The 25,417-nt window shown below is 38.4% G+C and overlaps 1 protein-coding gene across 1 annotated transcript; it reads left to right on the plus strand.

Moving 5' to 3' along the window:
* Nucleotides 1-5,639: 5,639 nt before the first annotated feature.
* LOC311280383 (uncharacterized protein) lies at nt 5,640-25,158 on the plus strand. Its single transcript, XM_084392500.1, has 12 exons — nt 5,640-5,825; nt 8,461-8,935; nt 9,801-10,093; nt 10,697-10,904; nt 12,336-12,443; nt 12,523-12,656; nt 13,501-13,674; nt 16,108-16,340; nt 19,255-19,473; nt 21,468-22,188; nt 22,356-22,430; nt 24,440-25,158. The coding sequence occupies exons 1-10, from the start codon at nt 5,803-5,805 to the stop codon at nt 21,854-21,856; spliced, it is 2,256 nt and encodes a 751-aa protein (XP_084248626.1). The 5' UTR covers nt 5,640-5,802; the 3' UTR covers nt 21,857-22,188; nt 22,356-22,430; nt 24,440-25,158.
* Nucleotides 25,159-25,417: the final 259 nt, after the last annotated feature.

Here is a 25,417-nt window from a genome sequence, read left to right on the forward strand (position 1 = left end):
ATTCAAAAGACCAAATGAGTAAGAAAAGAGGGCACAGCATACATTGAAAAGTAACATTTATAATAAATACACAAAATCCATTCGTGAGCAATTGTGAAAGTTTGTTCATTTGGTCTTGTAAGTGTTGTTTTATCACTCCACTAGTGTCCATCTTATTCAGATAGCACTATTTTGTTTGTTGGACTCTCCTTTGAGAACTGTCAACATTCGGTGTTTATAGGAATACATGCAAATTAAGAATTTGAGTGATAGTCTTTCTGCTTGAGAGTGTTTGACTAAGTTGATATTTTTTAGTGCAACTTTACAGCTATCTATGATGTGGGATCACATGAAGCATCAGCTCGAAAAGTAAGTTATTCTGTTTTACACTTAATCTGTTACAACTGAATCACATCTGACTATTGCACTGAGAGCTGCACATTCATTAACGTTTGAGGCTGGTAAACAAAGTGCCACACTCTGGTAAAACCTGCAGATAAAATAAAAAAATGACGTGTGAAGAAATCACCATGTAAAATTAAGACCCCAAATCACTAAGAAAATAAGTTAGGCCATACAAAAATTGTTTATGATCCATACAGAATATAGAAAACTCAAACGATGAGCAATTTGTACGTTTGTTACACGTTTGTAAGTATGGTTTCGCAAATGACTTTTTATTACTCCACTAGATTTAGTCATCTTGTTGAGATGACACTGTTCGCATTTCTTTGTTTTTGTTGGTCTGTGTTTAGTTTTAGGCGAAGACAAACCGATGTAAGTTCATGCTTTTCCGCACATGGGAAAACATGTGTGATAAACGCAGGCCTTTCATTTAAGAGGCGTTTTAAATATATGACTGAACTTTCTCTTTTTGACAAACCAGTTTTTCATATTATATTACATTATACTTAATATTATATTAAGTTGTTTAACGTCCACAGAATTGTTTATTTCAACGTCCCGCTTAACATTAAAGATTATAGTTTGTTTTCAATTGTTATCACCATTTTCTTTGACTCAAATAAAGGTACTATATGTGCTTAAAATCTTTGTACATTTTTTGCTCTTCTATCAGATTTGTTAGAGGAACTATGCCACACAGTTGTAATGCAAACTCATTAAGAACTATAAAGTTACATGTCCTTGAAAAGCCTATGAATAAAATTCAAACATATTCGTTATACAGGATTTATGTGTGCACAAAAGTAAATTCAAGAGGTCAATTTATTACGAAAGAGTGTAAGGCATATAGGAAAAGAGACAATTAGCCATAAAGAATACAGAAATCCTCTCTCCTGGTCTATTGTGAAAGTTTATGTCAATACAGTATGTAAAATGATATTTTTCCACTAATCGATGACCCGCTTTACATTTAGTTTCTTTGTTTTGTACAGTTTGTAAAGACTACTCTCTGAGCTTGGTCAAACATGTTCATAGGAATAATGAAAACATGAACAAATAGCGCATTTCGAGAATTAAACGTCAGTCCTTCTACATGACACTGCTTGAGACTAAACAAATGACATTTATTTTAGGACATCTTTCTGGTCTATCTACGCTGTGGGATCGCAAGACACAATGAACGGACATGAAAAGTGAGTTATGCCGTTTTTCTGTTACCTATTCAACCATTACACTTCAAACTTTTCGAACTATTACACTTAAAACTCTGCATTTCACCGCACAGTCATAGATACACAGTTCTTTTTGTGTTTGTCTCTAAACAACTGTTAAGTAAATGAACTACAGTTGATAAGTAGTAATTTTAAGTGAAAGGTGCAATGTTTCTGTCCATGCCAATACTTTGACTTTTAGGCGTCTGTCTTTTAGGTTTGATCCAGAAAACAGATGGTGCGTTTTATGTCTTAATATTTTGTTATATACATGCAGTTTTTGTTCACATCAGCAGAGTACCAAAATGTTTTAGTATATCGTAAATTTCAATAGTTAGCTAGCAAATGCAAGTGACCTGTTTATTACTGTGATAATTTACAGTTATATGTGAAACAAGCTCAGTCACATCAGAGTTGAATTGGAACAGTTATTGTCACGCATGTTTAACAGTGCTAGTGTTCTTGGCCTCATCAAAGTTCACACAAGGCACAACATTTTCACTGTGGTGCGTTTCCTTCTTCCAAATTTCCATTGCTTCAAAGTTTAATTGTAGCATGTAACAGTTTGGAGACTTTTTTTATTTTTATTTTTATGGTACTTTGATTTTGTGTGCACTTTTCCTGAAACAAATTGTTTTAGAAACTGTTAACCGTGTGTGTGTGTGTGTGTGTGTGTGTGTGTGTGTGTGTGTGTGTGTGTGTGTGTGTGTGTGTGTGTGTGTGTGTCTTCTTTTACGCTTTGAAAAACAACTGTTTCCTCTAATCTGCTGTAATTTTAGTGAGCTCTAGGTGTTCTCGGCTTCTCTTTGTTTTAAATAAGACAATGCTCCCATGAATTTTGGGGTGGTATGTGGATATAGAATGCAGCACAAGGAACTCTTAAATATTTAATCTAATAAAACATCTATGTAGTGTTTTTAAAAACACCGTAAAACAAAGGTATGAAGACATCTTTCTATCAGAGACCTTCACAATCTATTTGTAAAACAAAATACAGTGCATTAGAGTACAACGATTTACCAGCAAATTACTGTAATCACTTTTGTTTGAAGAAAAAAACTGGTTAATCTCACTAAGTGTGATGTTTTATGACTACTGAAGCGCCACTGCCTTGGGGGTCAGCCTCTCAATAACGCTCTGTTCCCCTGGTTCAGGCTCCAGTGGTCCCGGTTCAGCCTCTCCCACCTGTGCGACGGCCCGCTCCCATACATTCTCTTTCCACAAGAGACATCCGTACATAAATACCCCAATAATTTACTAAAAGCAGTCCAATTTGTTCCCAAAATTAGCAGATGTCCCCCGTGCACACACCGTACCTGAACCATGCGGCTCTCGTCCAATGCCTCGGGCTGAGTCAGGCTTTGATGGACCGAGGCTTGGTTACATCCTGAATCCACCAACGCCTGATAAGTACCCCCCTTTATCCTCACAGGTATTTGGTACAAGCCAGCTTGATCTGAGGCAGCTTGCGGGACGTCCATCACTGGACACCTAACAATAAAATGTCCCAAAACCCTGCAGTGCCAACAGACCGCCCCAACCCCCCAGTGTCAGGAAGTGGGTCAAGGGATTGGCATGGAGAGAGCGGGGGAAAAGGAGCTGATGTGGGCGCAGCTGCTATGAGCTGAGGCCAACCCGCTGAAGAAGGGCTCGTTTAGGTCCTCATAGACTCTGAGGTTCTGGACCGGTAGTTGCTGTGCTGCTATTTGCACCTCTCTCCTGAGGCGAATCGGCCAGTGGGTTTGAGGCCACTCACATGCTCCAACAGTCCCTCCAGGTCGTCCTGAGGACCCTTCTTCATGAGAGGCACGGGAGTGGGCGGGGCTGATGTAGAGGGTGCATTTTTGGGTTTTTAATTCAACACAATCAAACAATTTTATGTTAAAATACTCAACAGATGTTTACTTCATCCAAATTACAAGCAATATAAACAGCATATATGGTTAATATTTTCTCTTTACCTTTGTTAGATCACATTTAAGAATTGCAACCTTGTGCAGGAACTCACTCTTGCACTCACACTCTCTCACACTTACACACAATCTCTCTCTCACACACACACACTTGGATATGTGGTTTACGGGGACTCTCCATAGGCGTAATGGTTTTTCTAATGTACAAACTATATAATCTATCCCCACTAACCCTACCCCTAAACCTGCCAATCACAGAAAACGTTTGGCCTTTTTGAATTTCAAAAAACACCATTTAGTATGTTTTTTAAGCCGTTTGGTTTATGAGGACACAGATGTCCTCATAAACCATGTTTACGTTGTAATACCCATGTCATTATAGGCTACACATTTGTGTCCTCATAAACCATATACATGAACATAAACACACACACACACACAGTAACAGCAGGCCCTGACAGGAGGAGGACAGAGTAAAGGTACACAGGACCTACAATTTCCACACTTTTATTAGACCCGGGTCCAGTGGACCCGAACATCCTGTGTGTAATATAAATGTGTAGGGGGGGTGTACAGTGTGTGGTCATTGAAAATGTGTTCTGATATACTGTATATTATTCACAGAAAATGAGCCAAGGCCAATGAGTCTGAATTCGAAAACATAAGTAATCGTATCATTTTTCTTTTGATAAAAAATGAAAACGGGTCCTACAGACCCGAACACCATAAGGGTTAAACAAAAAGGAACATAACCAAACTCGTGCTCTCTGCGCTCTCAACAGCTTCTCAGTGACAGTCCTCAACAGTTATTGCTTTCCTGCTTTCATCGGCGGTCACAGCACCAGCTCTTAGATTGATCTCTCTCCTCTCGCCGTATATCTACGCACTACACACTACACACCTTTGTTCTGCACCAGCATCTCAATGTCTCATTAAATCACTGTATGGTGATAATTTACAGCAATCAAAACTCCTCTGTAAACGACAGTGATCTGTGGCTCGTTGGATGGTGTTATGGGAGCCATACATTTCAGCATTAGCAAACTCACAAAGGTTTTTGTCATTTAAAATCAGTACAACTATGTGATCAACCATAACTAAAAATAATACAAAACTACTTAGTCAAACTAAATGGACATGCAAAATAAATGAAAAGGAAATACTGACAAAGCCTTGTGATAAAGTATTTAATGCAACCATTAAACTATATACATTAAACACATAACAGAATAATGTGTAGGCCTACACTTGATTACCAATTAGTTTTCTATGTGAATATATAGTAAACTGTAATTTATATCCTGTGATCAAAGCTGAATTTTCAGATCCTGATCCTCCAGAAATCATTCTAATATGATGATTTGAGCATTATCAATGTTGAACACAGTTGTGCTGCTTCATATTGCCGTGGAAACTGTGATACTTTTTCCAGGATTCTTTGATGAATAGAAAGTTCAGTGAACAGCCTTTATTTGCATTTATTAAATGTATGTACTAACATTATAAATGTCTTTACTGTCACTTTTGATCAATTTAATGCGTCCTCCTTGATGAATTAAAGTCTTAATTATTCATTTCTAATTATCTTACCATGCACATATGTTTGAATGCATTGCATTATTTCTACAAATAAGCATCAAAAACTCTTTCAACACTGATAAAAAAATCATAAATGTTTCTTGATCATCAAATCCTCATATTAGAGTGATTTCTGAAGGATCATGTGACACTGAAGACTGGAGTATTGATGCTGAACATTCAGCTTTGATCACTGGAATAAATTACATTTTAATATATATTCACATAGAAAACAGTTTATTTTAAATGGTAATAATATTTCACATTATATTCTTTGGTGAGCACAAAAGACTCGTTGAAAAACATTAAAAAACCCTACTGACCCAATACAGCTTAATATTAGTAAGAGTGACACTTGTCTGGCCACGCCTTTGGTTCTTCTTATTGGTTCAGCTTCAGTGACATCATTACAGGTTAACTGAGCCCCGCCCACATTGGCACAAACTGACACAAATGCAAGAAGTGAGATCACAGGTTTACCGTAGACAGTAGGTTTACTCATTCCGGAGCAGAAGGAGGCGGTAATGTACATACAAGCTGGATGACAACTGATGAAAGAAGAAGAAGAAAAAGAAGAAGAAGAAGAAGAATGAAATATAACCAAAGAGTATAGAAGCCTAACTGCTAACAGCCTTTGATATAACTGCTCTAAACGTGTTCTTTCGTCAACAAACTGTTCTCCTGCATTAGATACTTTTCTTGCTGTAACTGTGAGAATGGCTGAACGAGATCAGAGGAGGTGAGGCTTGTGTTATTAGTATTTCCTTCAGAGGATGTTTTTTTTTTTTTTTTTGCATTTTGAGAAGTCATTTATCCAATAATAAACTATTAAATGGATAATAAAATGAAAATGTTTTCGTTACTAACTCACCCTTGTGTTGTTCCAAACCTGTATGAGTTTCTTTCTTCTGTTGAACATAAAAGAAGATATTTTGAAGACTGTTGGTAACCAGACAGTTTCTACTTCCCATTGACTTCCTTAGTATTTTTCTTTCCTACTATGGAAGTCAATGGGTGCCATCAACTGGTTACCAACAATTTTTTAAAATATCTTCTTTTGTGTTCAACAGAAAAAAATTAACTAATTTAGGTTTAGAACAAATACAGTGTGAGAAAGTGGCGACAACATTTTCATTTTTGGGTGAACTATCTAAAAGGTCAGAGAGCAGAGGTTATGTTGGTTGCATCTGAATTAGGGTTTTAATTTGATCTGATGTTACTGTATGCAGAGATGGGCATAAATACACGGAAACGTATTTAACATACAAAATACTGTGTGGAAAAATTTATTTATTTAAATATACAGTATTTTGAAAATACACAAAATACATGTGAAATTGGCCATCCAGTGTATAGGTCACAGTGAACGAAGAACCTACAGACCTACTGACTTTACATTCAACCTCATCTCTTTCTTTCTTTCTTTCTTTCTTTCTTTCTGGCAATTACAAATAAACTTATGCAAAATAGCAGCCATTTATATACTTATTTCTGGTTACAATGTAGTCTATTACTTGTGGTGAACACTATTAAAACATTCATACTGTATGTAAAACTGTGGGAACCTTTTCTGCTATCTAGCAAAGAATATGGATGGGCGATATCCAAAATCTCAATTTTACTTCACAGTAACAATATCATGGTTCCACAATTCTCAATATCAGTTTTGATTCCTTGGCATAAACTGAATTTCAAACTCTTGAGTTTTGTTTTGTTGTTGCAGGTAGTCCAATGATTTCTAAGTAATTTTATATTTATTTTATGTAAAGTTTATTTGTTTCTATAAGTTTATTAAAATTAGAAAGTGTATCTAAATTTTTTAATTAGAATTAATTTAGATTCATTTGACACTATTTACCCCTTTTTGATTATTATTAAAACTAAAAGCTGAAGATGTTTGTGGAGTATCATTCATCAGTGCTTCTTTTCCCACTCCAACGTTACAATAATTCCTGCCCACTAAAAGCCACACGGATAAATTTGCTTACCCCACAAATAGGCCCATCTATGTAAACGATTTAGAAAAAGTTCCATCAATTCACACTTTATATCATCACTATGATATGTAGTGTCATATCACCCAGCCCTAACATGCAGTAATGCTTTACACACATTTGACAAGCTAGTTGATAAAAATCAAAAACCGGTCAAGACTGATTGGCTAACGCTATTTTCCCACTTGTCTGTGCTCTTTTATTCTTTCATGTTAACTGAAGTGAATAATGCACTATTTTAACTTTAATCAACAAGTAGAATTGATCGACATTCTCACCTTATATAAAAAAAAAAATTGCAGACCCAATGTTGAGCTAGTGAATGTCTGAACTAGTTGATGCACAAAATCGATACCCTGATAAAGAGGTTGACTGGCAAAAAGTATTTCATGTATTTTGAAAATACAAAAATACTCATCTTAAATGTATTTAAATACAAATTACATTAGATTTTTTCCAAAGGCTTTAAAATACAAAATAGTATTTTGCATTTCAAATACGTATTTTAAATACATGTATCTGAAATACTGCCCATCCCTGACTGTATGTAGAGTTTAAGATAAACCATAGCTTAACAGTGTTTTAAATCAAAGCAATTTAGATTTTAAAGTTTCAAAAGTCAAAACCATGGTTCATTTGGGACTTTAACTATATTAACCATGGGTTTTTGGTTTTATTCAAAGACCATGCCTAATTTTCATAAGATCATTAAAGACCGTGTGGGGGTTTACTAATTGATCATAGTCTGTGCACATTCACACCCCTCAACAATAGGGTTGTCACAATATATCGCACTACAAAATTGTATCAATATGTAGCCTATTGTGTATTAAAAAAAATCACGTTTTCAGAGTTTTAGTGTCAGTACTACATTAAACTGCTATATGTAATGTTGAATATAATGTATAATAAAGCAATGGGGGAATATTTGTGTGTCCTGATAATGGCAAATATCTGATGTTACCAGTAAAAGTGGCCTATACATTATTTTAAATATATCTAGTCAGTGACAGAGATCAAGTATATTCATCTACAATAATTCTGTGTTTTCAGCTTCAGAATCATGAATATTTTTATTCTGGTGTCTCTATTGTCCTGTGCTTTGGGTTTCAGCACCAAGTCCAAGTCTAAGTCTATTCATTTACACACACAATGTAAAACCAAATTTAGCATTTTAATCAACAGTACATTTTTTGTTAACCTTTTATCATGTCTTGGAGTATCGCAATAATATCGAATTGTGACATGAGGGCATCGTTAATACACCCCTTAACAATCATTCCAGCCAGTCACAATATAAATGCTAATAGCTCTGTTCTGCTGCTTCCCATTTACTTTCTTTCAGTCACATTTCTTTATATCATATCTTTTCTCTCGAAGATCTGCTGACCGTAATATCGTGCACTGCTTGCGGTGCCACAAGCCTCAGGAGAACCTCCCCGTTCACCTGGCCAGGGTTTGCATGAGAACCGGCAGCACACCTGAAGAGCGAGTGGAGGAGGTTCAGAAGGCCAGGGCTTCCAGTCGAGAGTGGATCCTCAACAGCAGGACCTGGGATTACAGGCATCTCCGTGAGATCCTGCCCGACACACACTCCCGGGCCGTCATGGTGAAGGAGCTTCTGCGCCGGGGTTTCTTCATCACGAACCAGCCTCAGGAGTCTGACACGGTCCTGGATCCTGACAGTGACTCGGACACGACCGATAGAGATCCTCCTTCAACCCAAACCTCTTCCTTGAGGATAAAGATGAAGGAGGTGGGTCTGTATGGCAAGTTCCCGACGGATGCCAAGCTCCTGGTGGACTTTAAGAAGCACCTGATGAAGTCACTCAGGGTCTCCCACTGGCAGAGGAAGGTGAGATCTCGTCACCCGTTTCACTGCACACGTTTTCCTGACAGATTTGCTCAAAACTTTTGCGATAAATGTCATAAAAAAAAACTATTGCGAAATGCCGGCTTTTCCATTAATCGATGTGACTAAAATGGAATTTTTTTTCCTCTCGCGATAAAAAATTATTGGTTTGAAATTAACTTGGTCATTCACCGGTCAATTTGGCTACTAAATTTTTAAGTTAGCGGCCATTCAGAAGTTCTACTAGCCCAAAAAAACAAAAAGTTTCATATATATACAGGACTGTGCAAAAGTCTTAGGCATGTTAATACATTTCCAAACATTCTTTTTGCCATTAATTGTAATAATCCAGTGAGATTTGTGTATGCACAAGGAGTCTGACAACAGCCGGTATGATCTGATCTCACCATCATCGAGTCCGTCTGTGATTACATGAAGAAACAGAAAAAACTGAGACAGATTAAATCCAGAAGAACTGCGGGAACGTCTCCGAGATGCTTGAAGAAACCCCCGCCCGTCAAAATAAAAGCTAATTTATGAGTTTAATGAAGAAATCTGTCTCGTATTCTGTCCAAACACACCGCGTCGTCTACGTCAGCTGACCTGTAAATGCTCAAAAACTGTTTCCATTGCAGTTTTGTGAAATATTCCTTTTTCGAACTGCCTGAAAAACCTCCTCATGCGAGCGTTTTTTGAGATGTATGGGAGTTTTTTGCGAAATTGACACGTTTCCATTGGGCGTATTTTGAATTCGCTATTTCAATTTGCATATTTTGAAGGGTAATGGAAATGCGACTAATGTTCTGTAGCTCTTCTTTCTTTTAATGATCTTAATGCTGACACTTCTTTCTCACGTCCTTCTTCACAGGTTGACAATGTGTCCCGTTTCCTCCGGTACGTGCAGCCCACCGCGAGTGAGCCGTCTCTGGACTTCTTGTCTAAGAGCACAGAGACCCGGGACTTTCTGACGGCCCTGCAGCGCACCCACATGGGCACAGCCACCTTCCATAGATACATTAAGAGCATTACATGGTTCCTGGAATACCTGACGACAAGGCTGGATCTGTGCAGAACCGACCCTGAGCTCCGGTCCAAATGCCAGAGTTACACTGACATTCTGAAGACTGTATCCAAGACACATGACAAGACCTGGGATACGAGGTTACATGTTCATTTTGCATTGAGCTTTTTATTTATTTTACTAATGTTATAGATACATGCATGCGTATATACGTGCATAGATAGATAGATACTTTATTAATCCTTTTCAGGAAACTAGGTTTGTTACAATAGCAGTAACCACATTTAATCCTCGCACACAGACAACATCAATCTATCTACCTTACTACATTTATAAAACAAAAACTTTCACTAAAGCATTCTATACCCTATAATATTATAATGTTTCTTCTATTCTATATCTATTTAAAAAGAAAAACTGCGTTAGACTTAACTGAGAAGGATCATAGCACTTGCATATTGTTGTCCTATTGTTAGTTTAACTGCTTCTATTGCTCTCCTCATTTGTAAGTCGCTTTGGATAAAAGAGTCTGCTAAATGATTAAATGTAATTGAAATAATATATTAACTAAAACATGCTATATCCTGTAATGATGATACTAAAAACAGATACACAAACAAAATTAACTAAAGCATTCAATCCCTATTTTAATAATACTAAGAACATAGGTTATGGTTGCTTCCTCACATAATCACAAGAGTGGTGTCTTTAATAACCTTTCTTGTTTATTATGTTTAATCCAGTCACAGCCGGTTCGGTGAGAGAGCTCCCAGCATTAAAGATTACCAGAGGGTTTTGCAAGTTGCAAAGTCAGACTTTCTCAGGATCCACAGGGATCTGCTGACGGGCACAGCGGTCTCAAGCCCCGACAAGACGCTGTACCGCTATTACCTCCAGGCGCTCTTGGTCCTCCGGCACATGCAGCGTCCAGGAGCCGTGGCAGGATTGACCGTAAGTTCATCTACTTTAACCCTTGTGCGTCAATTAAACAAAGTTACACATAGGTCCATATAGAGCAGCGGTCCCCAACCCTTTTTGCGCCACAGACCGGTTTAATATCAGACAATATTTTCACGGACCGGCCCTTAAGGTGTGGCGGATAAATACAACAAAATAAAATGATACGACCAGCATAAAAACTGGGGTATTTTTTAAATATAATAATAAACGTGAATCCAATGTGTAGGCCTACTCGCAACTTTATTAGCAGGATCCTCGTAACATTGTGCCTAAAGACAACTGAGAAAGCCTGAACACAAACAAAATGCCCCCAAAAGAAAAAAATCTCCATGTTTTCGGTTGTGATGCGTTTATGTAACATGTAAGGGTTGCCAATAAAGCACCTAAAAGCTGTCACAACGAACCGGCAAAATTAATGATTATGAATATGTAAAATATAGCAGGAGACATTTTAATTGTTTACTAATAAACCAGTGTTTTCTGTGTCAGTGTCGGCTGCAAAGCTGAAGTTGACGATGCTGACTCGCGATCTTCAGTGAATGCACCAGAGAGAAATGCACATTTCATACGGATTACACAAGCAGAGAACAGTCTGTTTTCTTTTCGTTTTGAATTGTTCTGTTCAAAAGTAGACATTTCAAGCTTTCTATATATGTCTCAGGTCTGTGAGGCGAGTAGGCTACGTTATACGCTGAGTTTCGGTTCACGCACCGGCGCCTACAATTAATGCAAAACGAAATAAAATTTAAAGACAGGCTTTGTGCTTTCTGTTTGAGGTTTCTGTGAAAGTTTTAAAGCAGTCTTTTAGTGCCGCTTTCAGACCGCTCACGTCCGTAATGAAGAACTGTCCCATCCGTAACATTTTTATTTTTTTTGTGAAATAAATTTCCAAATAAATGCGACTTATAGTCCAGTGCGACTTAGGCTATATATGTTTTTTCTTCTTCATGGCGCATTTTTTGACTGATGCGACTTATAGTCTGGAAAATACGGTAAGTTATTTATTCTTTCTGTGCGGCCCGGTACCAAATGTTGTTGATATAGAGGACAAAAATGTCAGAAAAAACTGTCATAAAAATTTGAAGCACACACTTAAGTTTGGCCTCATTTTAAAGAAGACCCCTTAGATTATTGTTAAAGTAAAAGTTTAAAAAGTGCAACAAAAAAAGTTATAGAGGTTTAAGTTTATGAACAATATTTTATATAAAATATATATTTTATGAAACGTGTTTGAACTCTGAAACGGCTAGAAAATCAAAGTTGTGCAAAATTATCAAAAAAAACAGGAAAAATTATAAAAAAAATAAAAAAACTGAAAAGACACAAAATGTCCATAAGGTTGCACAAGAGTTAATGAGTTTGTACTCAGGATATGCTGGACACGTTTGCAATATTAAACTAAACCTTTTCGATGTTCCCCAGGATGAGGACTGGGTGGAGCGGATCGCTCACGGTGGCAGGGTTGTGATCGGCGTAAGGAAGGAGAAAACTGCAAGCATACAAATAGCCTTGACACAAGAGGAGGAAGCTGTAAGTTTGAGTGTGATACAAACAGCAGATTGCGCAGCACCAGTGTTTTACATTCAATAACTGTGGTGTTTCTCCACAGTGTTTTCAGCTGTACTACAAGCAGATCAGGCCTGGGAACATCAGGCTCGAAACATTCTGCCAGGGTTTTTTCGTGTCGTCGTCCGGCAAAGCTGTTTCCAATGTGACACATGACGTGATCCACCTCCACGAAATGTACGTACTGTACCTACACAGATCCACGTGTAAATGGAGACCCTTTACTATATCCTGTCAGTCACGGTTAGAGTTGGGTATCGTTTGAATTACAACAATTCCAATTCTGCTTATCGATTCCAATAAGGTAAAAAAAAAAAACATACTTGGATATCATTCACATTTAGTCTTATTGCAAAACATTTAGTTGTAGCTGAATATCTTGAACAAAAATCAACAGACTAAAAATACCATAGCAAAAACAACTAGCCTAACTAATATAAATTTCAAGCATTATTAAAGACTAGTAAAAAAACACAGTAATTAAAAAATAACTTATAAAATACTAGCAATCGCAACAAATAGATACAACTGAACAAAGATACGATTGAAACGGTGTTTTAAGATTTTCAGGTATTCAGGTACAGAAACTGTAATCAAAAGTAAAATTGCACTGCACTTTATAAATAAAATATACATTAAATATAGTTACAAAAGTTATTCAGTCAAGAATGAGTGAATTTTCTCTTTGTCTTTTGTTGTTTGATTAGTGTTATTATAGATTGCTGTCACTTTAAGAGTTGCCCAATCTACAGTAGAGAAACAACGATCTCCTATATCTTGAATGTGGACTGCAGTACCTATTTCCACCACTAGCTGTCATTCTTACAGACTGCACCTTTAATGTTTTAAAGTCATATCGAAATGCTCTCAAAGGAATCGATAAGAGGAATCGAAATGTACATTTTATAACAAGTATCCGATTCCTGACCAAGTATTCGATTTCATTCAATTCAAATCGATTTTCGATTCCCAACCCTAGTCACAGTCATATCACATTTGATGTGGTGTTTTCTTCCTGCAGGTATAAACTGGCCTGTGTGAAGAGTCAGGACGTGCGGAGGGCTGTTAGATCGGCTTCACAAAGCCTCCCGGTGCACAAACAGAGGGCCGTAAACCTTTACCTGTCCAGTGACACTGGAAATCCAACGCCTCAGGACATCGTGGACGCCGCTGAGCTCCTCGACTCCTTGTCCGGGTCAGTCTCCACTCAACAAGGACTCAACACATCACCTGGGGCCGGTTGCGTGAGACCATAAGACTAGTTTTACAAGTTAGACGTACTTTTTTTTTCTTTAAAGGGATAGTTCACCCAAAGATAAAATTTACCCCATGATTTACTCACCCTGAAGTCATCCTAGCTGTATACACTCACCTAAAGGATTATTAGGAACACCATACTAATACTGTGTTTGACCCCCTTTCGCCTTCAGAACTGCCGTAATTCTACGTGGCATTGATTCAACAAGGTGCTGAAAGCATTCTTTAGAAATGTTGGCCCATATTGATAGGATAGCATCTTGCAGTTGATGGAGATTTGTGGGATGCACATCCAGGGCACGAAGCTCCCGTTCCACCACATCCCAAAGATGCTCTATTGGGTTGAGATCTGGTGACTGTGGGGGTCATTTTAGTACAGTGAACTCATTGTCATGTTCAAGAAACCAATTTGAAATGATTCGAGCTTTGTGACATGGTGCATTATCCTGCTGGAAGTAGCCATCAGAGGATGGGTACATGGTGGTCATAAAGGGATGGACATGGTCAGAAACAATGCTCAGGTAGGCCGTGGCATTTAAACGATGCCCAATTGGCACTAAGGGGCCTAAAGTGTGCCAAGAAAACATCCCCCACACCATTACACCACCACCACCAGCCTGCACAGTGGTAACAAGGCATGATGGATCCATGTTCTCATTCTGTTTACGCCAAATTCTGACTCTACCATCTGAATGTCTCAACAGAAATCGAGACTCATCAGACCAGGCAACATTTTTCCGGTCTTCAACTGTCCAATTTTGGTGAGCTCGTGCAAATTGTAGCCTCTTTTTCCTATTTGTAGTGGAGATGAGTGGTACCCAGTGGGGTCTTCTGCTGTTGTAGCCCATCCGCCTCAAGGTTGTGCGTGTTGTGGCTTCACAAATGCTTTGCTGCATACCTCGGTTGTAACGAGTGGTTATTTCAGTCAAAGTTGCTCTTCTATCAGCTTGAATCAGTCGGCCCATTCTCCTCTGACCTCTAGCATCAACAAGGCATTTTCGCCCACAGGACTGCCGCATACTGGATGTTTTTCCCTTTTCACACCATTCTTTGTAAACCCTAGAAATGGTTGTGCGTGAAAATCCCAGTAACTGAGCAGATTGTGAAATACTCAGACCGGCCCGTCTGGCACCAACAACCATGCCACGCTCAAAATAGCTTAAATCACCTTTCTTTCCCATTCTGACATTCAGTTTGGAGTTCAGGAGATTGTCTTGACCAGGACCACACCCCTAAATGCATTGAAGCAACTGCCATGTGATTGGTTGATTAGATAATTGCATTAATGAGAAATTGAACAGGTGTTCCTAATAATCCTTTAGGTGAGTGTATGACAATCTTCCTTCAGACGAATACAATCGGGAGTTATATCTCAAAGTGTCCCGGCTCTTCCAAGCTTTATAATGGCAATGAATGGCTGTTTATGTTTTGAAGTCCATCAAAAAAGCATCTATCCATCATAAAAGTGTCCCACACGACTCTGCGGGGGTTAATAAAGGCCTTCTGAAGTGAAGTGATGTGTTAGTGTAAGACTTTATCGACTAAAATAACTAGCTTCCAGCAGACGGCCGTACGCAAGTCGACTTGCGCCACAAGAGTAACACTTGATGATGTATGACGTAGATGCAGGAGTAGCATAAGCTTTGATGCCTCGCGTGGTTCAAACAAACAGGGCTGGGCAACAAACTCAAGCTCCTCCCACATAAAAAAAAAAAATGTCGTTTTAGACGTCTAATTCGTGACTGGTGTTTTGCTCTATCCTCTGCGCTTCAGCGTTCATCATTACGTCATGCATCGGGTCAGAGGTCACTCTTCTACCGTAAGTCCACTTGCGTACGGCCGTCTGCCGGAAACTAGTTATTTTTGTCGATAAAGTTTTAAATCTGGATATTTTTCTTACACTGACACATCGGTTCACTTCAGAAGGCCTTTATTAACCCCCGCAGAGCCGCGTGGGACACTTTTATCTTGGATAGATGCTTTTTTTTATGTGCTTCAAAACATAAACAGCCATTCACTGCCATTATAAAGTTTGGAAGAGCCAGGACATTTTTTAATATAACTCTGATTGTGTTCGTCTGAAAGAAGAATGTCATATACACCTAGGATGACTTCAGGGTGAGTAAATCATGGGCTAATTTTCATTTTTGGGTGAACTATCCCTTTAAGACTGTTTTTTTTTTTTTTTTTTGGTTACATTAAAACGTAGATTAGCCTAATTTGAGACCGAAAATTAAAATGGACTGCCCTTGACTAACTGCTAGTTGGTCACACTAGAACTTAAGATAATGTCCTAACATAATGGCTATGTTTATACAACTGGTCCTTTTATACAAGTGGTTTTTCTTATATTTATTCATCACTTATACAGCGCTTCCTCGGACGACGACTCCTCATTGGCTGAACTGAGTTCTGCTGGATCCAGCATTGAGGAACATGCTTCACGAAAAGACTTCTCTGCCTTCATAACCAGATTCCCCGTTTCTCTGGAGGGTCAGCCACCCTCGAAAAAGCAGCGGGTCGACTCGGGTTTTCCAGAAGACCGTGTGCTCTATGATAAGTGGCGAGCCTCCCAGTACAAACAGAGAGAGGAATATCTGCTGTGTGAGTCTCAAAATACACCAATACAGCATTGACACGACACAAACTAGGCCATTCTTCTAGATACTTCACCCCAAAATTAAAAATACCCCTTGATTCACTCACCCTCAAGTCATCCTAGGTGTATGACTATCTTCTTTCAGACGAACACAGAGTTATATAAAAAAAATATCCTGGCTAATCCAAGATTTATAATGGCATCATTATAAAAATCATTAAATATCATTTATAATGATTGGGAGCCCAAAATTTGAAGCCCAAAAAAGCGCATCCATCCATTATAGAAGTAATCCATACGACCACAGGGGTTATTAAAGGCTTTCTGAAGCAAAGCCATCCGTATGTGTAAGGACAATATCTATATTTATTACTTTATAAACTATAATCACTGGCTTCCGGCAGACGGCCGTATGCATCGTTTTACGCCGTAAGAGTGACCTCTGACCCGACACATGACGCATTGATGAACGCTGAAGCGCAGAGGATAGAGCAAAACAAAATGGCAGTCATGAATTAGACGTGAATTAAATGAGGATTTTTACAGAGAAATGTGGGAGGAGCTTGAGTTTGTTGCCCAGCCCTGTTTGTTTGAACAGCCAGTGTTCCCACGGGTCCATGAAATCCTTGAAAGTTTGTGAATCTGAAAAAATGTTTTCAAGGCCCTGGAAAGTTTTTGAAAATAAACATACATAGAGACAGGTCCTTGAAAGTGCTTGAATTTATTTTGTGCAATAAGTTTTCTGGAAAAAAATTCCATATTCACTCCAGTCCCCTAATGTGTTATTTCGCCAACACTTCATGGCCTATGCATACTAGCTTGCTTGATTTACACTAGTTAAGCGCATTTACGCGTAACGTTAAGTGTTTCCCGCATGAGGTACTTTGTGTTGTACGTTGCCATGACGTTCATGCGCGCATGAATCTACGATGGTACCTCAACGTTTTTTGTTGGACACAACAAATGTGTCCCCACATTAAGTCCTTGAATTTGAGGGTATTGGACCTGGAAAGTCCTTGAAAGGTCCTTGAATTTGAAGTTAACCAAGGTGTGGGAACCCTGAACAGCGCTACTCCTGCATCTACATCATACATGCGTCACGGGTTACTCTTGTGGCGTAAGTCGATGCGTTCGGCCGTCTGCCGGAAGATAGTTATTTTAGTTGATTAAGTTTTAAATATGGATATTTTTCTTACACAAACATATCGCTTCTCTTGAGAGGGCCTTGATCAACCCATGGAGTCGTGTGGAGCACTTTTATGATGGATGGACAGGGTTGGGAATAGAAAATCGATTCCAATTCTGGAATTGAATACTTGAGGTCAGGAATCAGATACTTGTTAAAAAATGTAATTTCGATTCATCTTATCGATTCCTTTGTGAACATTTCAATATGACTTTAAACCATTCAACCGCAAGACGACTTGCTTTTATGTGCTGCATGCATGTGTAACTATATTGGGCAACTGTGTATAGTGACAGCAGCCTAATAATAACCAGCCTAATAATAACCGTCTCTATAATAACCAGTGCCCGAAGTGGGGCGGTACTCACCGGTACGCAGTACCGGCACTTCTACATTTTACTCTTAAGCGTACCTGCACTTTTTCTTGCGTACCGCTACTTGTCGCATGTAGCCGGTACTCTACCACTGACAGAAAAAGCGTCAGTGTCGCCCGTTTCATATACTCTGTTTGCAGTGCGTATGCGGTGCTTATTTTTTCCGCACCCATGTTAACAGGTTAGAGCTTTCACACTGCACGCGCATGCGGTCCGGTGATCCGTTCCAGACTGCGTATACAGCAGTGCAGAGATCGTTTCCGCACCGAGTCTATTTCTGCTGTGCTGCACGCGCTGAATTAAAGTGGCAGCGCATGGTTCGTGGTCAAAATTAACACAGAATGACATGAAAATATAATAATATCACCATAAATGCATTTAATTAAATAAAATGTAGTAATCTCGATTCTCACCATAATTGTATTTTTGGACTTGCAGACTTGGAGGAGCTCCGTTTGCACGCACGCACGCACGACTTGTTTAAATACATTTATGCTGTTAATAAATAACAATAAATTGTTGTACCTGCAATATCTCCAAGGTTTGTTTTTCACTGTAGAAATTTCAAATGTCATGATTTGCCAATGCAAGAGAGTACCGGCACCTTTTTTCCCCACTTCAAGCACTGATAATAACACTACTCAAACAACACAAGACAAAGAGAAAATTAGCTTGTTTTTGGCTGAATAACTTTTGTAATGTATATTTTACTTCTAAAGTTCAGTGTTATTTTACTTTTGATTACAGTGTCTGTTCCTGAATACCTGAAAATCTTAAAACACTGTTTATTTCAATCGTATCTTTGTTCAGTTGTTACTTTTTTTTGCGATTTGCTAATTTTTTACTTGTTCTTTTTTAATTACTGAGTGTTTAATAATGTTTCAAATTTATATTAGTTCGGCTAGTTGTTTTTCTATGGTGTTTTTAACCCACAGGCAAAATTCCTTGTGTAAGTGTTCTTTAGCCTGTTGATTTGTTCATGATATTCAGCTACAATTAAATGGTTTACAATAAGACTAAATGTGAATTATATCTACGTTTTTTTTTTTTTTTTACCTTATTGGAATCGAAATTAGGAATCGGAATTGTTAAAATTAAACCGATACTCAACCCTACGGATGGATGCACTTTTTTGGGGGCTTCAAATTTTGGGCTCCCATTCCCTGCTATTATAAAGCTTGGAAGAGCCAGGATATTGTTTCATATAACTCAGATTGTATTCGTCTGATAGGAGAATGTCATATACACCTAGGATGACTAGATGGTGAGTAAATTATGAGGTTATTACCATTTTTGGGTGAACTAACCCATTAATTCACCGTGACCCGCATGAGTAAAGTTATGTAACTCTTTCTCCAGCACGCTTCACACACAGCAAGGCTTCAGCTGGAAAGGTGGCGAGGCTGATTGCGCAGGAGGGGTGGAAGACCAACTCCCCGAAGCCAGAAGAGATCGAGAGGTTGTGGAAACCAGCTCCTACAGACAGCATTGAGGCAAATCAGGTTATAATAAAGTGTGTGTCTGAGCAGACCTGGACCGGGCTGGCCGTCAAGAACTTCGGTGACGAGCACGGTCTAGGTAAGAAGAGCTTTCTTTTTCCTTCTAAGGAGAGAAAATACCATCACATAAATGTACATTTTAGCAGCTGTTACAGGGTGGCCACGGGTCCTTAATGGCCCTGAAATCAAAATGTACGTGTTTTTTTTCTTTAGCTTTTAGTATAAATATGTTAGCCTTAAGGTTATGAATAAGCTGGTGTGTTCCAAAACAGTGACAAAATATGCATTTTGGAGATATATATTTTTGGTCACATTACCGCTAAAATTTCTCCAGTCCGACGAACCCAATGTCCGTCAAATAACCAGTGAAGCATTGAAGCGCGAGTGATTCTGATTTTATTACATAAACAGCGATTGATAATGGATAGTGTTTCTGAGGCTCGCGAGAGAGAGAGAGAGAGAGAGACTTTAGTGGAGAAATCAAAACAAATGAGCGTAACGTAACGGCACACATAAAGAAACTCACAGAAGAAACAAGTAGTTATTATTAAATTACTTGAATTTTAGACACAATATTGAATATTTTTGTTCTGTTTTACCAATGAAAAAAGTTCCAAACAAGGATCAGAGCAGAACTATTGCGTATCTCAAAGCAGAGGCGCTGTCCTCTTACTACGCGATTCAGCGTTTTGAAGGAATGACTCAAAGACTCGCTCAGTAAGTTCTTATGTGTATATTCAAAAATGTCAAATATTAATCTCATAGCATTATTTATTGCTGTTGTAATTTTGCAGTATACATTATTGGTAACAGCTCTATAGTGCATATTGAATTCATTTATCAAATGTAAGAATTTGACATGAAAGATACATTTAATAAAGTAAAAAAAAAAGTGTAAATCAAAAATATGCAAATTTAAGTATAAAAGCTTATAGAACGCTGATGAAAATATTTCTTCGGAATAAACTTTTTACATAACCAGAAATCTTGGGGATACGATGCTTTTGTGGGATCTTTTTATATATCGGATATTGTCTGCTTACATGAAAAGTTCACTGTATATCATACTAATAAATAGCATTTATGACAGCAATGATATTTTGTTTTCTTTTTACATATACGTATGTAATTATGTGTATTTCCATCACAGGTGTGGTTTAAGTTTCATTAACCCTTTAGAACCTGAAGCTAAAATAGGTGTTTTTCACATAATTAGATTTTTTGACTGTAAAATTCTAAAACGATGTGCGATCTTAATGTGCAAGGTGTCATCTTTTTCAGAAAAATAGCTTTCAACAAATTACACTTATTGACCATTATTGTGTGTGGTGAGTTTGTAAATAGAATTTAAATAGACAAAAATAAAAAAAGCGAGAATAAATTTACTGATTTTTATTTAGAAAAAAAACACAGAAAAAAATCATGAACGAAAGAAATGAACACTTTAAAGTTGAAAAATGAACTATAATACATATATACAAGTCTTTTTTGTGACATTGGGTTGCACAGTTTTCATTTAGGACACTTTTATTCATACACATGCTTAGATACGTGAAAGAGTAACGGCCATCCGCCTCCCAAGTTTCATTAAAAATCACCCCAATCCCCTCTTCTGCTGTCTAACACTTCTTTCGCCATGTATTTGTTCGTTTCTTTTATTATTTTATGCAATCCAAAACACTCTAACCTGCCGCGCTTCATATCTCTCTGTTCAAATCCTTCCTTCTCGCGCTGCTGTCATTTGCAGACGGAAAGCATGACCGTAATAATACCGTAATAAGCCGTATATTGCAGAAAAGCGCATGTTGTCTACTGTCAGGGGCAATTTGAATGGTTTTGATAGTGCAAATGGTTGAAGAGTTATGGTCAAATGAATACAGCTTGTTGGTCTGTATCGGCGACGACACAGCCGGTTCTAAAGGGTTAAAAGGTCTTAAAGTCTTGAATTGAACTTGTTTATATCAGTAAACACTCTGTGTCCGCTGCACAAGGAACTAAAACACTGAATAGTTTTCCTGCATGTGTATTCAGTTGTTGTTTTGATCTTAAAATGTAACGTCCTCTTGATTTCAGGAGTGGTTGCGACCCGTCCGTTCTCTAAAGGAGACGTTGTGTGTGATTTCCACGGGAAGGTGATCCCGGCAGCCGAAGGGAGAGCGATGATGATGAAGGGTCTTCGGGACCTGTTGTTCTTCAGGGCGGGACAGCGAGACCTGTGTGTGGACGCCCAGACCCCCTGCGAGTGCCACCCCGACACACACACCGTCGGCAGGAGGATCACACACTCTCAGAGCCCCAACCTGGAGCCGCTTCACTGCGTGCTGAAGCTCCACGGGCGGCACCAGGACGTCATCATCTTTAAAGCGCTCGTGGACATCGGCATCGACACACAGCTGAAGTTTTACTCCGGAGAGATTGTGAAGTCTTTCCTCGGCCTGGAGCTGGACTGGCCCGATGAGTAGAGGAGTCCGCTTCACTATTGAGGAACTGTTGCACAGTTTTTCACGATGTCCCTGTAAGAAGAGATCAAGCAAAACTCGCCTCTTTTTCCACTCCCACAGATGGGTTGAAAATCTACCAGTTGCATAGAGAGCCATTGAGATTTACATGTGATAAAGCTTGTGGAATCAGTCCAGAATATAACCAGAAAACACTGGATCCTCTTTTGATGACGTTAGAGCAGAAGAATAAAAGTCCCCTGATATCAGCCAAACTTATAGAGTATATCCAGGACTTGTTCATTCTTAAAGAAGTGCCAGATTGATGAGCCAGTCCTGCTGTTTCTGTGCAGATGGTAATAATCTAATTTCTGCTTTATTTAGATGTCTATTTTTTGTTTAATGATCTTTGGAGGTGTGTGTGTGTGTGTGTGTGTGTGTGTGTGTGTGTGTGTGTGTGTGTGTAGGATGGAATAACAGCTGTTTAACAGGATGCTTAATAATGTTGTTTGTCATTTTATAGTCTGGTGAGTTTCTTCACATCACTCGACCCTCTTGACACACTGACCCTGGATCAGGCGCTGTCTCTGTCCTCAAGGTAAAGTTGTTACTGTTTTATATGTGTACATGAACTTAACCCTTTGATTATGTTTAGGGTCAGTATGATCCTTTTTTTTAATCAATAAATTCAGCATAAATCTGAAAATTTCCACACAAAAATGAAGGCGTAGTACTGGAGTATAAATGCAATGTAGAACAGGCGCGCGCACACACACACACACACACACACACACACACACACTCTCGCTCACATTCTCACACACTCGTATTCTCTCTCACACACACTCGCATTCTCTCTCACACACACTCGCATTCTCTCTCACACACACTCGCATTCTCACACACTCGCATTCTCTATTACACACACACACACACACACACACATTCACATTCTCACACTCGCATTCTCACACACTCGCACTCTCTCTCACACACACACACACACACACACACATTCACATTCTCACACACTCGCATTCTCTCTCACACACACACACACACACACACACACACACACACTCGTATTCTCACACACACACTCTCATTCACACCACACTCACACACACACACACACACACACACACACACACACACACACACACAGAGAGACTCTCTCACAGACTCTCACTCTCTCTCTCTCTCACACACACACACAGACAGACTCTCACGCTCACTCACTCACTCACTCACTCATACACTCGCAGACACTCACGCACACACTCACTCACTCACTCACTCACACACACACACTCTCATTCACTCACTCACTCACTCACACACACACACACACACTTGCACACTCTCAGACACTCACGCACACACTCACACAATCACACACACACACACACACACACACACACACAGAGAGACTCTCTCACAGACTCTCTCTCTCTCTCTCTCACACACACACAGACAGACTCTCACAGACTCTCACACTCACTCACTCACTCATACACTCGCAGACACTCACGCACACACTCACTCACTCACACAATCACGCACACACTCACTCACTCACTCACTCACTCACACAATCACACACACTCACACTCACTCACTCACTCACTCAGTCATACACACACTCACTCACTCACACACACACTTACACACACACACAGTCACTCACTCGCTCACACTCACTCACTCACTATATATTTATTTATTCACAAAATATATCAAAGTTGGGATAGGAGCAGTTGGTCACAGAATATTAATGAATCTCTATGGCCCTCTGCTGGATATATATGGTCACAACACATTATTTCTAAAACTGTAAATTCTACAAGCTTTTTTCCTACCAGCAGAAGTCTGCCTCTGACACCGAGATCAATATCCAGAAACAACTTGTTTTTAGTTTAGATCATCATTAAAGTGATTTTTTTCATGAAATTGTAATTTCATGTGCAAGCTTAATGGTATACTTGAGGAATTTTTGGCAAAATTAGTAATAAAAAAAAAGTACTTCATATCTTCCCAAACGCATATGAAGTAAAAGGGGAAAAAAAGATGTATCATTTTTATTATTAAAAATGTATATTCTTATAATCGCTCTATACATTTTTTGGGGGGTCATACTGACTTCAACAAACACGAAGTGTAAACAAGAAATATGAATATGAGAGTTAAAACTGCACTGCACTCATTCCTGATATATCCCTGCAGGACAAGAGGAGTTTCAGCTGGTACTTTTATACTTATAGTTTCTAAATAAAGGCTATACATGGCTCCATATGCATTAACGGTGTTCTCACTCAGTATATTAATCTCACTCAGTATTATATTATATATCTTAACATTTTGAAGATTAGTTGAAATTAGTTTTTTAAATGTGTTTGCTTAGAGAGTATGATATGGGCATAAACGGTAAATAATCAGATGTTACATAATTTTATATGCATTAGTCTTCCTCGTGTTCAAACTCAGATTGTACAAACAAATTTACATCAATATCCTGTACCTGTGTGTATGTGTGTATATATATATATATATATATACATCCATTTAAATGTGATTTAATGACTTTATTTTTGTGTTTGTCTATTGCAGTTGATGCTGTTGTGCAACAATTTGACAGATTTCTCTCTGCATGACAAAAGTGAGGAGCAGCGACTTGATGCTTTTCTTCATCAAACTCTTCATGTGTGTCTTCCTGAGATCTGGAGCTTCTTCAGCTCCTCCTGCTGTCATCATGGCCAAATTCTGGTAGAGAGAGACTTAACATAAAACCACGAACTGTTGAGTCTGTGTTGAAACTAAAAGGGAGTGAATTAAGGCACATGCATTCTCTTATTTACAAAGTTACAACTGTTCAATTTCTTCTGCACTTGAATTGCACATTATATTAAGTTTCGGCTTTTAAAAGTTCAGAGTTTTTTTAGGTCAGGCTGATTGAATTTGACATTTTGAAATATCTGCAAATAAATGTTGACATGTTAAGCTGTCTCGTGAGCTGTTTCTAATTTGTCATCGTCAAATTGAATGGTTACAATTCAGAACTTGGGACATGAGTTTTTTCTTTAAATGTACTGTGTGTGTGTGTGTGTGTGTGTGTGTGTGTGTGTGTGTGTGTGTGTGTGTGTGTGTGTGTGTGTGTGTGTGTGTGTGTGTGTGTGTGTGTGTGTATAGCACCATGGTCTGTCCTGGGTCATGTATGGCATTAAAAATGGCATTAAATTAGATTTGAAGATAGCTGCAGAAACCCTGTTTTTATACTTAGATTTAAAACACAAGCACTGATGTTTTACAATAAAAAGTGATACAATGACAATTATTATTGTCAGGATTGCACATTTATCATACAGAAATAAATTTGTATTTACTGTTATTTCACAAAAGAAAGATGCACATGCTGAACCATTGATACCCCATGTTTACATACATATTGCAGACTGCAAAATATGAATAATTTAGAAATAAAGAGGGATCATACATTGCATTTAATTTTTTTATTTTGTTTTACCCTGAATACGTTTTTTTTTTTTAAGCTGTTTGCATGCAGTCCACACAAAAAAACCAATATCTGAA

The sequence above is a fragment of the Rutilus rutilus genome (assembly GCF_951802725.1).
Source record: "Rutilus rutilus genome assembly, chromosome: 21".
Classification (NCBI taxonomy): Eukaryota; Metazoa; Chordata; class Actinopteri; order Cypriniformes; family Leuciscidae; genus Rutilus; species Rutilus rutilus.